Source organism: Xiphias gladius, chromosome 9 (assembly GCF_016859285.1).
Source record: "Xiphias gladius isolate SHS-SW01 ecotype Sanya breed wild chromosome 9, ASM1685928v1, whole genome shotgun sequence".
In the NCBI taxonomy this organism is placed as follows: Eukaryota; Metazoa; Chordata; class Actinopteri; order Istiophoriformes; family Xiphiidae; genus Xiphias; species Xiphias gladius.
In genome coordinates this window covers 14,058,871-14,075,637 of record NC_053408.1, presented here as the reverse complement: position 1 = coordinate 14,075,637, position 16,767 = coordinate 14,058,871, and the positions used below count along the sequence as shown (strand labels likewise).

The 16,767-nt window shown below is 40.6% G+C and overlaps 1 protein-coding gene across 2 annotated transcripts in view; it reads right to left on the bottom strand.

Annotated features, from left to right (window-relative positions):
• Positions 1 to 16,767, bottom strand: part of rhbdl1 (rhomboid, veinlet-like 1 (Drosophila)) — a 40,578-nt gene that overhangs the window by 13,242 nt on the left and 10,569 nt on the right. For both annotated transcript variants that reach the window (XM_040134319.1, XM_040134318.1), the window contains exons 3-5: positions 11,725 to 11,949; positions 10,695 to 10,843; positions 10,426 to 10,538 (exon numbers count right to left, since the gene is read on the bottom strand). In XM_040134319.1, the coding sequence (XP_039990253.1) occupies positions 10,426 to 10,538; positions 10,695 to 10,843; positions 11,725 to 11,949 (487 nt within the window). The remainder of the gene's footprint in view (positions 1 to 10,425; positions 10,539 to 10,694; positions 10,844 to 11,724; positions 11,950 to 16,767) is intronic.

Genomic DNA, 16,767 nt, shown 5'->3' with positions numbered 1-16,767 from the left:
CAACGCACCAAGGTCACCCTGCCTCCTCCGTGCTCAGTTCAGCTCAGCACCGGGGGAGTACGTCAGAAACAGGGGACCGGACGCTTCAGCGTCATACGCAACACCAGGGTTCGTACACGTAGAGCGGTCTGTGGCTAAGGCTGGCTAAAAAGACAGAAATGTGACCTTGTATACTGACAATGCTGCACGGTCTCAGTCACACACTCCACCAGCAGGCCTTCAAAGTAACAGCAAGCGGGAAATAATTGGTATTCAGCCGGCAATAGCAACACAAAGATGACTCTACAGCTCTCACAGTCCCGAAGACGCCTCGTACTTTCCACAACCCTTACCGGGTTCACCTGGAGCCAATCAAATCAGCGGTTTGTTTAATATCTCTACAACAGTGCTTGAAGTGAGCCAGAGCTGAAATCAGAGTCAGAGGCCGAGTCACATCCCTCTGGCACTGAGAGTGATTTATCCAGCACTCTGTTGTCTGACACTTCCCCTCTCCTGTTCTGCCCTCTCTTGTCTTTTCATCTCAATCTCTCCCTCATTAACTGAGTTTGTTTGCTGAGGCAGATGATGCACTGTGAAGGTGTGGCAGCGTCAGTTTATCTGACTCAACTTTTCTCCAAGAAAAACTCCCCTTTTTACCAAAAAATCCCATGACCGTCTGCTCATAGTATCTTTCTTGAGTACCACTGTGAATGGACTTTTTAACATTTTTTACACACACTTCAGTAGTGCGTTGGATCACCTGTGTAACCCTTTGTATATTGACACTGTCTAATCAATATTGTATATAAGTTTACAGTTCTTGTATTGATAGTGTTTTTGTTGTGTTTGTGCCCCTTACAAAGCTGCATTGGATTATACCTTAAAGTATCAAAGTATCAAGTTTCTGTTTCAGCTTTTCCTGAGTTTAGAATGACCGTGAAATGTGTTGAAAGCTCCGGAAAAAGCTAGTAAGTGCACTTGAGTGATGCTTTTTCTTGTCAAACCACTGTCTCTCAAAGGCCAAGAATGGACTTTCACTCTACAATCACAATGTCTTTCCAATCAAACTGTGTATTAAAGAAAAGTTTTAAAACTTAAACTGCATTTTAAACTCTATTACCTATAGTACCATACTTCTTTATCACACAGACAAATTAACAGAGAACAGAGAACAAAGAATTAACAATTAACAGTGAATCAAACCTGTAAAGTCAATACGTTACCGAATAGGAAATCTTGGAAATCTCATCAAAGCAGTAAAGCAATTTTTTTTTTTATTCAATTGAATTTATTGACTTTAATCTGGTAGATTCAATCCCAAAGCTGTATTTTTATGCTTTTGGGATTTCAGTACAATAGTGTAATGTGGAGCTTGTGTGCCCCCACCAAACATTAAACATCAGCAAAATGGATGATGGACAAAGTCAGTCTTGGCGATGTACCAAGGCCCTCTATTCACTGGCAGCAGATATAATCATATTTGCCCTAGCTAAATATGTGCAGCGCACTTTTAAAAAAGCATCAATCTGTTATGTAACAGGAATGTGGAAACTTTAGTATAACACAGGCAAAAATAAGCCTGAAGACCTGCAGTCATTAAAAACTGAATAGGCTTTTATTTGCGTGAGAGAATGCAGAAACAATCATCAGGCCAAATTAGGAGCGACAATAGAGCGAGTCTCATGGCTGCGACAGAAAGCTGACACCGCTGCCGTCCTGCCTGATATCAGAACAACATTAATCAACTGCCGAAGGATTAAACGTTACATGCAACTTGGCGTGGTGGTTTTAAGTAATGACAACATCAAACTAGCTTGCAACAATGAGGTTACACTGACATGTAGTCATATATCAAATTTCCATTACAATTACCCAACAGGGCCAAAACGAACCAGTCCACGTGTCTCTTCCTCCTCTTGACTGAGGACACCAATAAGCAATGTGAGCACAGTGCTTTCTAACACTGGCTGGCTGGTTTAATACGGTAAACAGCATTTTCTGTTAACAGGCTCCTGGATACCAGAAGTAGAAAATCCTCCTGCATAATTCAAACCATAGGTGCTGTAGCAGCCATGGTTTCTGCTTCAGTAACTCAGGTGCATCTATAGGAATGTTTAAACCTTTATTTATCCAGAGACAGTGGAGGAAGAGGTATTTAAATAATTTACTTAAGTAGCAATACTACACTATAAAAATACTCCAGTAGCATTGCAGCTGAAATGATAAGTCGATTAATGGATAAGCTGATAGACAGAAAAATAATTGGAAGCAATTTTGATAATAGATTAGTCGTTTTTCAAGCAGAAATCGTGGAAAGATGCCAAATATTCTCTGTTCCCAGCTTCTCAAAAGACAGGATTTGCTGCTTATCACTGTAAAATGACCTTTTTGGGGGAGCTAATTTGAACTACTTAAAATACAATACTGTTGGGTGGTATAATCTATAACAATGCATCATATTTTATATACTTAGTTTGTGTTTTGTATGTAAAAATCTTAATCTGCAAAATAACGAGTAATTAAAGCTGTTAAATAAAAGCAGTGAAGTGAAAAATACAATATTACCCTCTCAACACAGTGAAGTAGAAAGTAGCTTAAAATGGAAATACTCAAGTGAATTACAAGTACCTCAAAATTCTACTTAAATACAATATTTGAGTAAAATACTCGGTTACTTTCAATCACTGTTCAGGGAAGAATGTAAGAACAGCTTTCTCTATTAGGATTGCCCTGCTCCCTCTCACACAGTTACACTCACATTCCCACCTGGAAGCTGCCCAGAAAAACCACAGTTTTATTTCTTGCTCACTGAGCAGCCCCCACTGGAGCTGATGGGGGTTAAAGGCCTTGCTCAGGGGCACCACAGTGGAGATTATGAGGGACATGTGAGTGCCCCTCTGTGAGACCTCATTTGGACAGGCGAGTGCAAAAGGAATCGTAACTGGAAATAAATACAAGTTGAAACTGTTTTTGAAGAATGATCAAAATTTACAGTAGCTAAGTGTGATGATGTGTGTTATTTTATGGTACTTATATATTAATTATACTTATTTTCTATTTATAACTTATTTTGTTCATTTGCATAGGTATTTTAGTTTTAGTATGTATCTGTTTTTGTAAAAGCCCATGTGGGGACAACCATCGCAAATTAGATGCTATGATTTGTGGCATTTTTCTGCTCCGTGAATATTCTATGATTACAGTACAAAAGTTTGGGCAAATTACATAATTTGTTGATTTTTGAAGTGAAAAGAAGTAAATACAACCCCTGCTCTTCAAATGTCAATGCACTGCTGCTTTTTATTTCAAGGGTTTATACAACAGAAAAACAAAACAGTAATTGTGGCTTGTAAAAAGTCTGGACAACCAACTATGTCAGTACTTGACAGCAGGACATCTGCACCCAGAATTTGCTGATATTCAGTGGTATTCATTCTTCCCTCTATCCATGCAGTGTTTCCTGTTCCCCTGGCTGCCACACAACCCCGAAGAATGACATTTCCAGGCCATTGCTTAATAGTTGGCAAGGTGTTCTTTTCATCAAATGCTGCTCCTTTTTTTCCCCCTCTAAACACACCTTCTATGATCGAGGCCAAAGAGCTAATTTGTAACTTCATCTGTCCACAGCATTTGTTGACCAAATGACTCTGGCTTGTCCAAATGTTGCTTTGCAGACTTCAGACATTGCCTTTTGTGAAGAAGTCACAGGTAAGGTTTCCTTCTGATGACTCTTCCACGTAAACCCGGTCTGCACATCGAAGCTTTACACTCCGGTGTCAGCTGAACCTTCCTGCAGCTCTTCTGCAGTCATATGGGATTTCTGCTTTGCCATGAAGTTTTATCTGAAAGTTTTCTTGGTCTTCCAGATCTTGTCTTCACTTCCACAGTTCCCCCTAACTGTTATTTCTTACTGACATTTTGAACAGAGGAAATTTCAAGTTGGAAGTGCTTTTATATCTTTTTTTATATCATTCTCTCTTTTGTAGGTATCACTTAGCTTCATTTTCCAATCCTCCATTTCCAGAGGCAGTTGGTTAAAGGAACGCTTGCTTGTTGAGAGCTACCACAAGTTTTGAGGAGTCAGGGAATTTATCAGCTGTGGAAGTCTTATCCACTGACACAAGACTGCAGAATCAACTTTGGCAGGCAGCAAAGAGTAGAAGAAATCATAGTAGACTATGTCAATACAGACACCCTGAGGCTCAACCAGGGCTACGACGAAAAAACATGGTGTTCTGGCACCTGTTGATGTCCTGAAGCACATGAAGAAGCTGAAGAAGAACCAGAGGAGAGTGAGGGAAAAAAGAAAAGAGATTAAAAAAAGGAATCCCTGCAGCTCCCTCTTTAATGAGGAGCTGGTCTGAAATGTTGAAAATCACTCAACATTTTACATTCATCTCGTCAACATAGTCTGAAATTCTGACTAATACTGTTCTTATTATGAAACACGAAATGTGAGTGGAACTCTTCAGCCACTGTTAGAGCAACAGAGCCATGAAGGATTACCGAGTTTATGCAAAATGAGTAAAGACACGGTCCAGTGTCTGTCTGAACAGCACTGCGACTACTTTATTTTAAGAGGGTGCACTACATTATTGGAGCAGTGCAATGGAACGAAGATCTGGCTGTATATGATTTACAGATGTGTATATAACGCCATCTGACCTACCAAGATTAAAACCTTGTTCTTTGTGAAATTAATTTATCTTTTCTTTTACATTGCAAAATTTGTTATTTTTAAGTTAATACCTGCAGATATGCGTGTTCATGCATGTGAGATATGTATATCTGTGAGAACAGTTTTATATTTTCACGGTATTTGAGGCATCTTCAAAAAGAAAAGTCTTTCTTTTGGCTTTGAAAGCAAGCCCCGCAGTGCAGAAATTCTTGCAGTCAGTTAAGGAACACACATAAAGGCACAATACCTGCAGCACGTTGCTCCATAAATGCACCCACTGAGTGCAGCTATAACCTGAAAGCTCCGGTGCCCTACAAAAATAACAAGCAACATGCGTGCAAGAGCTGATAGCAACAGCCGACATGATTGAGCTCATGACCTAGAATAATACTGCATGAATATAAACATGAGATGGCCATGGGCAAAAAAATGGGGAAGGAAGAAAAATAAAGAATTTCACTGAGTAATCTAAAGCACTGGGCTATTTCTAACATCCTCAAGCAATCAGAAGTTCACAAAGACTGAGAGAAAACTGGCAAAATTGCACTGGCAGAAAGTGTGAGGCCAGGAAACACCATGTAGACCCAAAGTCTGCATGCACAATCAGTCACATACATATTTAGTGAAAGGAAGAATGGGTGGCTGAAAGGAGGTAAATAAACAAACCAATGGATCATGTATTCCAGATAGCTACATCTATCTACCTATCCATCAATAAGGTCCCAAGTTTAGTTTTTTTCCCCCAGTTTAGTACACTTTATGAACAAAAAACCCCAATGTAAACCAAAACAAAACCAAACATGTGCAAATATAAAAATAAATCCATACAATCCATATAAAAATTTGACCAATTAAACAACCACAGCTACAGAATAGTTACCACAGATAATAGATAAAACAACAAAAATCTACAGACATTTTAGATGCTCTGTGAGGATGTACTTAGGCACAGCGGTGCTTTGAGCTAAATGCTCACAATGACAATGCTAACATGCAGATGTTAGTTTTTAGCAGGCTTTAATGCTGACCATTTTTACCATTTTAATTTTGTGGTGAATTTAGCAAATGTAGCAAATGTTTGCATTTGATAATCAGCATTAAACACAAAGTACAGCTGAGGCTGATGGGAATGTCATTAGTTTTGCAGGTTTTTGGTCATAAACCGTAGCACTGGACAAATAAAAAATTTCACATGATGGTGGCAATAAATGAATAGTTAAGAGATTACATTAGGTGAACATGAATATCTGTACGAAATTACATGGCAATCCATCCTGTAGTTGTTGACACACTGCCCTAAAAAAACACGTTAAACTAATGGTGGTGCCAGAGCAAAAGTCATTTGGATTTATCCTCTGGGTCCATGAGTATCTGTACAAAAATTCATATTGCCCCATCCAATAGCTGTTGGGATATTTCAGTCTGGACCAAAGTGGTGGAACAACCAGCAGAGCCTTCCACAGAGCCATATGGGTAGGATGGCTAAACTTGTATTATATGAACTTCAGCATCAAATGAGGTTGAAGATAAAAGCAAGCAAAAACTAAAGTGGAATTTTTGAGATGTATCGACTAAAATAGATGCTTATCTTCATCCTCAGATTCTCAAATTTGAAATATGTCAAACACAGCCTTGTATGATAACTTTACATTTGTTCTGAGCTTTTACACTATTTGTTATAGAACCAATGTTGCCCGTCTAATTCATGGCCATTTACATCATTTACATCTTCCTAATGTAGAAATTTGTTTGTCGGTCCTTCTGCAAAGAAATGACAGTTAAACCTCATGTGATAATCTAATGAAATTAGTGTTTTCTCAGTGGAAGAAGTTCAAAATGAATATACACCGATGAGCCACAAAGTTAAAAACACTGACAGATGAAGTGAATAACATTGATTATCTCATTACAGTCGCACCTTTAAAGCGGTGAGACATAACAGGCAGCAAGTGAACAGTCAGTTCTTGAAGTTGATGTGTTGGAAGCGTGAAAAATGGGCAAGCAAAAGGATCTGAGCGACTTTGACAAGGGCTAATTGTGATGGCAGACGACTTGGTCAGAGCATCTCCAAAAGGGCAAGTCTTGTGGGGTTCCCGGGATGCAGTGGTTAGTACCTAGAATGGTCCAAGGAAGGAGAACCGGTGAACCGACGACAGGGTCCTGGGCGCCCAATGCCACTGATGTGCGTGGGGAGCAAAGGCTGGCCTTCGTGGTCCAATCCCACAGAAGAGCTACTGTAGCACAAATGAATGAAAACCTTAATGCTGGCTATGATAGAAAGCTATCAGAATACACAGTGCGTTGCAGCTTTGCTGCATATGGGGCTGTATCGCCACAGACCAATCAGAGTGCCCATGCTGACCCCTGTCCACCACTGAAAGCACCAATGGGCACATGAGCATCAGAACTGGACCATGGAGCAATGGAAGAAGGTGGCCTGGTCTGATGAATCATGTTTTCTTTTACATCATGTAGAAGGCTGGGTCCGTGTGCTTCATTTACCTGGGGAAGAGATGGCAGTAGGATGCACTATGGTAAGAAGGCAGGATGGCAGCGGCAGTGTTAGACTCTGGCCAATGTTCTGCTGGCAAACCTTGGGTCCTGGTATTCATGTTAATGTTACTTTGACACGTACCACCTACCCAACCATTGTTTCAGACCAAGTAAACTCCTTCATGGCAATGGTATTTCCTGAGGGCATTGGCCTCTTTCAGCAGGATAATATGACCTGCCACACTGCAAAAATTGTTCAGGAATGGTTTGAGGAACATGACAAAGGGTTTAATGTATTGACCTGGCCTCCAAATTCCCCAGATCTCAATAAGATTGGTCATCTCTGGGATGTGCTGGAAAAACAAGTACGATCCATGGAGGTCCTACCTCGCAACTTATAGGACTTAAAGGATCTGCTGCTAACGTCTTGGGTCCTGATACCACAGGACACTTTCCGAGGTTTTGTGGAGTCCATGCTCACAGGGTCAGAGCTGTTTTGGTGGCACCAGGGGGACTGCCGTCAACGTTTCAGAGGGAAATCAAATAGAAACCACGTTCTCCTTTTAATTCATGGTCCTCTAAATCTTGGAAGGGGTATAATTATAAGACTCACTGCGATTAATGAAGTGCTCAAACAATCAACAATGCACTCTAAAATGATAGCTATAATCATGCTAATATAAGCCAATTTGAAAAACTGCATTTTCACAAGATTTTTTATATGGACTTCTGTAAAATCTGGAAAAAATGCTTACATTCAACAATGCCATTCTCACCACCAGTGCGCCTCACTATACCAACTTTAGACTCTGAGTGTGATTTGAAAACCTCCTGCTGTGGCCAAAGCCCAGGTGGTGGCCTTTGTCTGACCTCTTACCTGGAGGGAACAGTGCTGTCTCTCTACTCCCGACTGAGCACGCTTGCCCCTCGTCATTAACCCTGAGGCCCCCACAGCCTCCTCCATAGCTCCAAACACACAGAGAATTACACAAATAAAGAGTCCCAGTGCACTTCCCAACCTGCTTTCTAATGGAAAAATTTCAAGTAGATCACAATATTTGTGCCAGCACAGCTCCAATTTCAGCTCCATCAACAAGAATCAGGAGGTGAAATTATTGTGCCACTAAAAATTGTTTGTTCATCATCTTGTGACCATCAGACAGCTCAGCTTTTCCTAAAAGTTCTGGAGGAATTCCGCTGATTTCTTCTTCTTTTCCTCATTTGTCAGACTGAAGAGGTGGAACTCAAAGTCTACTACATGTTGGCTCAAAGAATCGTGATTATGATTGAGTTTATACTGATTATATCGTCTGGAAAGTTAAATGCAGTAAAATTCAGATTTCATTCCAGACAGTTACACACAGCTTCAGAATCAACTTGTACTACAGAAATTCAATTTTTGATCACTACGATGTAACTCGAGCATAGAAATTCTAGTGAATGCAGTTTGACTCCAGGCTCTGAGGGTACAAATGTCAGCATGCACAATCCTCCATTTCGATTCAGGGTGCAGCTTAAATCTCCAAACAACATCTCAAACTGCACTTAGGTTAGTTCTCCAGAGAGACATCCTGCATTACTCTCCCACTTTTCGTCTTCTAAGTCCCATACTCGCTTGCTCTTTCTCTATTATCATTGCTAAAATAAATCAAAGCTACAATAATTCATGAGTGTTAACAGTGTGTGTGTGCATACGAGTCTGGGTCTAATTTTTACAAAGCATGAGGAGTTTGGAGCAGCTTGAACTCCATTTTACTACTGTATGTGCAGAGAGAGGAAAGGAAAAGAAAAAAGAATTCAGATTTTTAGTCACATAGAAAAGAAAAGTCAGGTTACTAAAAATGAATGAATATAATGCAATATGAATTAGGCTATTGCTCTCAACAGTATTAAAATAATGGTTAGCAAGAGATTTAAGAGATTCAAGACAGAAATTCTTCCCAGTGAAGATGAAAGGAAAGAGAGGTTTATGCAGTAGTGTTGATATGCCTTCTGCAAATATGCATTAACAGCAAAACTGCAGTGAGAAACCACATCCGGCAATCAGTGCGGATTTAAAATTACCAATCTCCAAACTGGCTTGGAGGAGGATAAAAGTTAATGAGGTTTCTTGTCAACAAAGACTCGAGCGCTGCAGTCCGACCTCTTGACACCGTGAGTCACTCCACTACATTCGATTTGGTGGCCTGCATTTTTTTTTTTAAAGGGCTTGGCCACCGGCCGAGTCGCGTTTATCAAAACTATCAAACAGGCCATTCATGGATGTCGGCTCGACGACAAGATGCAAACGAACTCAGCCTCACAGGGCCTGCATTTGCAGCTTAAAGTAGTTGTTGGGTTTTTTTACAGCAAATATGAGATGCAGTACAACTCTTTTAACTTGTTAAATGGTGAGGGTACCACAAATCAAAAATCTACATTTTTCTGAATAATAGACGGTACAAACAGTAATTAAAGAAAAAACAAACTAGGTCAGTACAGATATACCGTAGACTGGCAAAAACCCAAACAAAGGGCAGGACAGAGAATAAACAGCCTTTTCTGTTTATGTCATTGTTTTAAAAGGGAAAACATAGTTCATATTATAAAACTGTCTGAACATTTGCTAAAAATTTCTAAACTACATGCTACACCACTGCATAGTTTACACAAGTGGTTCCCCCTCACAGTGTTTTTTTATTTATTGCACCCTCACCCCAAGCCGACCCACACAACGCACATTTTCAGCGAAAAATGACGCCATGAATATCTGTTATAAGAATGTACATTCACTAACTAACAAATGACTAACACTGATGTAAAATATGTGACAACCAATGTAAATATTAAGTTAAATATACACAATTAAATAAAAATAATTCAACAAATTAAAAGAAGTAAGCGGTTTTTGGACCCTGTTGCTTTGCAGATTTGCAGATAAATATTGGACATAAAATAAACAATGAACACAACTTAAGTATGCTATTTGTATACATGTATGTATTGCTTTTTTTTTGTTCAAAAGTAGAGCTGTCATGTCACCAATCGTAGTAGCAGCATTATTTGCCTTCTGTTTCAATATTTTCAAATGTAATATAAAACATTTATGTGTTGCTATTGTACATTTTGCCCTTTTTTTTTTTTAAATGTGGCGGAACGTCAATAAAAATGCATAGTAAATTAACAAATCTTGCGGCTCCCTTGACCCTGTCGTACAACACTCCATGGTGCTGCGGCACCCCCTCTGGGAACCACTGGTTTACATAATAATACACTTATTTTTGTAAGGCACTCACCAGCCAGCACTCCTGCCATGTAAAGCAGACTTATTCGTAGGATGCCGTGGACCATCTCTAAAGGAACGCCGATCATCAGCTGCAGTAAAGCATTGAACCCCAGCTGCTCCAAACTGAGGAGAGAGCACAGAAGGAAAACAAGATTCAAATGATGGCTGGGGATTTTTGTTCCGCCTATGATTCTTTGTCATCGGCAACAACCAACCAGATTTTAATTGAATCAGTCCCCAAGAAATCCACATGTGGTAAGCGGAGGTTCGTGAACGTACCCTACGTGCATGAACATGTAACTGAAGAAGCGCCACACTTGTGCACGGTGGCCGGGGTGGTAGACCAGGGGGCTCTTCATGAAGTCAGGCTGATAGGTCTGCAGTACCCACTTGTTTAGCATGATACCGTAGCACATGAACACGATAATCTGCAACCAAGACACAGAAATGACACCAAACTGTCACTTCTTGCTGACAAAGCCACATGATATTTTCTTCTTTTTTTGAATTCCTCGGCTGATGCTTATTCGACTTGTGGAGACAATCACTGCCCGCAGAAAAAACATGGCCCATCTGGTTCAGTTCCATTAATTTCTTTTCATAGAATAATGACTCATTGTCTCTGTAAATTAAAATGAATGTGAACCGTTATTATCACATCCTCATTGTCATTACAGACCATTCAATGCTATTTGGAGGCATTATAAGAGCACTTTCCTGAGAATTATGAGAATTATGATGATTTCAGGGGAAATGAAGTTTTGTGGGGAAAATGTGGGTTATTTTTGAGGCTTAATCCCAAACAATTCAACTGTGGTCTTGGAGGGCTACTGTGTTAGTGGTTTTCTTTTTTTTAAATTAACATAATAGTTCAATAATTGACACTCTGGTGACCAGGGTGCTTATTGACCTTGTTTCCAAGTTTCCAAAAAAAAAGAAAAAAATCCCTGCATGCTGCCTGACTGAGGGTTTCAGCTTGGAGGAACGGCATTAAATGCACCCACTAAGCCCCTGACTCCCAAATGGGTTACCAGCTCATATCGAGCTCACAGTAAAAGCGTCTGATCAAAGGCAGAAAATCTTTTCAGTGGCTCTGAGGCGAACCACTGAGCCACCAGAATAGTCTAAAGTCAGTGTTGCGGGTTAGTAGCGCAAACTGCATGAGTCTCAGGTAAAATATTGCATGGCAAAAATGTTTTAAGAATCCCTAAATCAGTGGGGATAAATCAGTAGACCTACTATATTCACGCCACCGTATGACCTACGGTCTACTGAACCCTAAGACAAGCTGATAATGTCATCCCCTAACCTGGACAATGGTGACGATGGCGATGAAGACAGGCGGGGGACACAGGCGGTTCTGGTGGAAGTACCAGCGTCGGTCCGTCTCGCAGGGCAGGATCTCGTAGGCCACATAGCGCACAAAACGCTTGTACAGACCCAGCCCCGTCTCATCCAGCAGGATCTCCCTCTGCAGCGTGCGGCGGCCATTGGCGATGGCTCGTCGGAAACTGCTGGAGCGTTTGCTGCTCATCTGAGGAGAGGATGAAGAAATAAGCATGCCTTATTCTTCAGAGTTCCACGCAATACCTTGAGGACAACTGCCTGAATTTCAAAGAAACTTAGAGAAATGATGAGCAACATTTCCCAAATTAGACTGACGGGAGCTTAAAAAAAACATTTGCTTGCTGAGAGTTAGATGAGAAGATCAATACCACTCTCATGTCCGCAAGAATAGATGAGAAAGAATTTTTCAGCTGCCAGACTAGTTTTTTGTGACTTTCAGGAATCAGCAGACAGCTTTGCATTCATTTGCTATGTTTGTTTTTTGCTGCTTGATGACTTAATGTCTTTTGGTGCAATAAACTTGTCTCGAGTCACTGAGCGTTACTGTCAGCAGCCAGAGGACACACCTTACCAGTATGAACAGATCCCATCACTGCCTGCTGCTGAATTTCTCATCTTAGCAATTAAAGCCACAACTTTCTTCACGCTAAGTGGCTCAAACATCAGTAAAGGAGGATAGCTTCCTTTCATATAATCTGAGGGAAGCTCATCAGTGTGACTAATCATCCCAGAAGGAGGACGAGCCAACGTTTAGGAAGCACTGATTTCACAAGGGATAGCATGACAGTTTATATAAGTCCTGCTTTTATCATCAAGTAGTCAGGGGAAAGGGTGATGACACTTTTATCTTATTTTAGGACTTTTTCTGTCCTGACATTGCTCAGAGGCTTCAGTAAAAAGTAAAGATTCTCTTTTGCTATTCTTGATAAAAATGTATTTTTTCCCCTTGGATGTTTTTCCCCTTGGACATTGCTGTATTCAGTGGTTAGTTTTTTTTGTATGCACTTCTAAGCTTGTTTTTATCTATTTTAACCTTATTTTTACGTGTGATTTCTAGGTTTCAAGTGTCCACTATTTGCTTTTTTGCATGTGTTGAGTAAGCGGAAACACAAAATGAAGCTAAAAATGACTAAGAACAGTTTATCACACAATATGATTAATCAGCATCTTAAAACAGCCCAAATTCTTTTTGTTCAACACTTTGACAGTCTCTTCAATCCCATCTGTGTGATGCAGATATAAAAAAGAAATACTAATACTGACAGCATTATGGTAAAAAAAAGTCTTTCTGAGTGGCAGATGTTGATTTTTATTCTAATCAATGCAGAAATCAGGTTGTAAGAACGGTACCTTATAACTCTGCAACGGGTGTCAAGTTTATTTAACTGGCATTAGAAATAAATGATTCTTTTTCTTTATATATTTCAGCAGCATTTAAAATATTAATATCAAAACCATGTTACAAGTATAAACAATTGGTGATCACATTTTGCTTTTTGACAGAACTGTAGCTGAATATTCATGGCTGATAAGAAATTTGAATAATGTAAAAGTAGTTTTTGATTTAGACAAAATGGAAGTCTGACTGCTGGCAGGGTTGATTGCAGCTCAGACATCATAACAAATGGGCTGCTAAAGTGATGTTGCCCTTGAAAAGCAAATCTTTGTTAAGAGGAACTATTCCGTGGAAAGAGAGAAAGTGTGTGCGTGTGTTCACGTAAGCACAGACTTAGTGAGCAGGAGCTCTGCAGCAGCCTGCAGGCCAGCAGGACCAACTCTTGATAAGTTCTTTAATAGAGGCTTAGGATGAAAACTATCCTAATGCCACTATTTTGACAGCCAAGGTAGAGAGTTGCCAGGATAACAACACAGACAGTTCTTTTCCACCAGAGTTACCATTGAAAATACTGTCTGAAAAGCTAGCAGGGATCCTTTAGAGTCAATATCTGCATTTCCTTACAGACAACAATCGTGTATGCGGCACAGGTAAGATTTATTTATTGGCTGATACTCAAACGCAAAACCCGACGCCCGAAGTCTCTACTGTAGCTAAAACAATACAGCTCCTTTGAGGACGACGACTGGCTGACTAAGCAATTATCCATGTGTTATGATGTGATGTGACACTTCATGAAAATGAGTTTCCAGGAAAAGCAGTGAAGGAAGAGAAAGAGGGCATGTGGGAAGCAGTTGCTACTGTTAACAGTATAAATCGACACCAGCAGACCCGGTGTATAGGTTTCTCATTATAGTAATCCTAGACAATATGGCAGCTTCAGCTGAACTGTGATGAAACCTCCAGATTGGGCCTGTAGGAAGTACAACCCACCATTAGTACAGCATTCGTAATTCATTAACCAGATCCTGCTGCTTGTAGACTCATTATACGTAGACAAAGCAGGGGGCACAGTGAAAGAAAATTGTGGGTCAGTATCTATAAAATCTAATGAGCTAAACATACTGGAGGATAAAGGCTGCAAATAAATGAGCAAATAATGAAGAGGTAATGAACAGATTACTCCAAATGGAGGCATTGCCTTTATTTATTTTTTACTTCCTTTTTCAAGAAATCACTCAGGAAAACGCAGGGAAAAAAGTGCTAATCCCTTTTGGAAGTTAGCAGACCAGGACGTGGTAACTACCCTAACTGTGGGTAATTATGACACTGGTGGTTGTACAGTGAGGGTGCGAGGGCCTGTTGCACAGTGATAACCAGAGCGACGTTGAGCTGGGCTGCTGGCTTTCCCGCAGATGGAGGGATGCATATTTAGTATGGAAATCAGGCCTAGAAATTGTAATTATACTATACTTGAGGCAGGGAGTGAAAGCAGAAGAAGAGGAGTAGGGGGACATTAGAAGGCAGAGAGGGGGAAATTAAGAAGGCAAGATGAGATGCCTGCCTGGCTGAGCCCAATTTACAGACTCTGGAGGCCACCAGTGGACAGTGAAGGTGAGGCACCTCCTTTCTCATTCTAAACATCTTCATATTGTTGAAATCACAATGAGAAAGAAGACGTATGTTTATATGAAGAGGAGAGGTGGAACAGAGAGAGGTTAAAGGATGTAAATATAATTATGTTTTCTTACTGTGTTGCCATACTTCTCTAAATAAAACCTGTCTCTGAATTTATTTAATCTGTGTTTGGCTCGGTGACAACACCTACCGCTTCCCCACCTTGCGCTGCATTCTCTCCCATTCATACTGACTGTGAAAATTCCTTCCCCCGAGACACGGCTAAGCATAGCTGTCACTCTGCTTTGCCTTCTGTGACATGCAGGACTGCCGCCTCTAAAGTGAGCATTAGCAGCCTTTTGAAGTGACGACATGAAAGAGACAGCGAACAGACAATAAGGCACACATGAGCAGCCAACTTGCGATAATGTACTGAGAGGAGTGACGGAGCGAGGTGCGACGAAAACCACATAACTTCACATGAAAGGTTGGAGGGGGAAAAAACCTCCGACTTGTGCACTGGTGACAGTGGAAGTTCCCTGACGAGGCAACGTCTGCCAGGGAATAATTGATGCTGAGGCTGAGAGCACAAAGATAAAGATAGTATTCCCCTTTAGGGATGGTTGACTGGGCCAAGCTGACCGTAGTGTGTGCGTGTGTGTGTGTGTGCGTGTGTGTGTGTGTGTGTGTGTGTGTGTATGTGTGAGATTGTGTGCGTGTCAGACAGCAAGGGACCATCCTCCTCCTCTTGGTAGCTTTGTGTTGCCTACTGTACATGCTGCTCTCAGCTTTAGTAAGTTGTCCTGGATGGATTAATTAGCCACACCACATGGTCAATACCTTACAGCTCAATACTAATTAATCATAACAATTAAAAAATATGTGGTTTAAAAGCCCTTCAGGGGTCTGCACTGTACATGCAAATAAATCCATGAACTATTCTGATTTGGCTCCTAGTTTATGATGGTGACCATCTTTCCCTCACTTCTGCTGATACACAAACACACACACACACACACACACACACACACACACACACACACACACACACACACACACACACACACACACACACACACACACACACACACACACAATCATTTATTGTTATTAGAATAGTAGAAGATTTTGGCAATTAACTGAGCTTACATAGTGACTCACCACCACCGGGCTAACATTGTCACTATACCCATTTACTATCTAATTTGTGAGTCATTCAGAAGAACAAAATCCCCCTCTCCCTTTCTCTCTCTCTCTCTCTTAGACACATGCACTCTCACAGCAGAATCTAAATCACTGCGGATCTCAGCCTCTCTGATTCTACCCTGACCCAGATACTCAGGTTCTCTCTTGCCCAAATCCTTTTAAAATGACAGTCCACCGTTTTTTCCCTCAGCAGTTTGCGGCCACAGCCTTCCTTCATGGTTTAATTATTGCCGTGCTGAAACTTGAGTGGGGGGGGGGCAAAAAAAACAACCCTTCACCCCAGAACACTTAAGCAAAGTGCATCACATTTAGCTGTCAACTCTTCTAAAACAAAAAGCATTGAATTGAGTTTAGTGTGGGATGTGATGGTGATAGGTAGCATCCGTGTCCATGGAGAAAGAGACACTTAATGCGACTTATATTGAAAACTTTAACATACTGCATATCTTTTACTTGCAGAGTATCTCTTGATTAGGACTGTAACCAAAGTTCATATCTGCTGTCTGCGAGTGCTCCGTCTTACAATACTGCTTCAAACATAACAAAAGACTCTCGGTTTAAAGCAGAAAATTTGAATAGAAAGGACTTAAACGTTTCTCTAACTATGCGTCGTGAGGGAACAGAAAATGTAAGTGCAACATTTGGGCAGAAGGGTAAAAATGAGGCACAAAGCAACAGTCTTAAAATCCTCCATCCTGAACAAAGAGAATCTCCCGCCATAATATTACCCTCTACCCGTGTAATTAACCATGGCAGCCATTTTGGATCTTCATCGAACTTTAGCCAAATTACCACCTGAAGGAAAAGAATGACACACTTCTTCGATTACACAGCTGTTACATGATA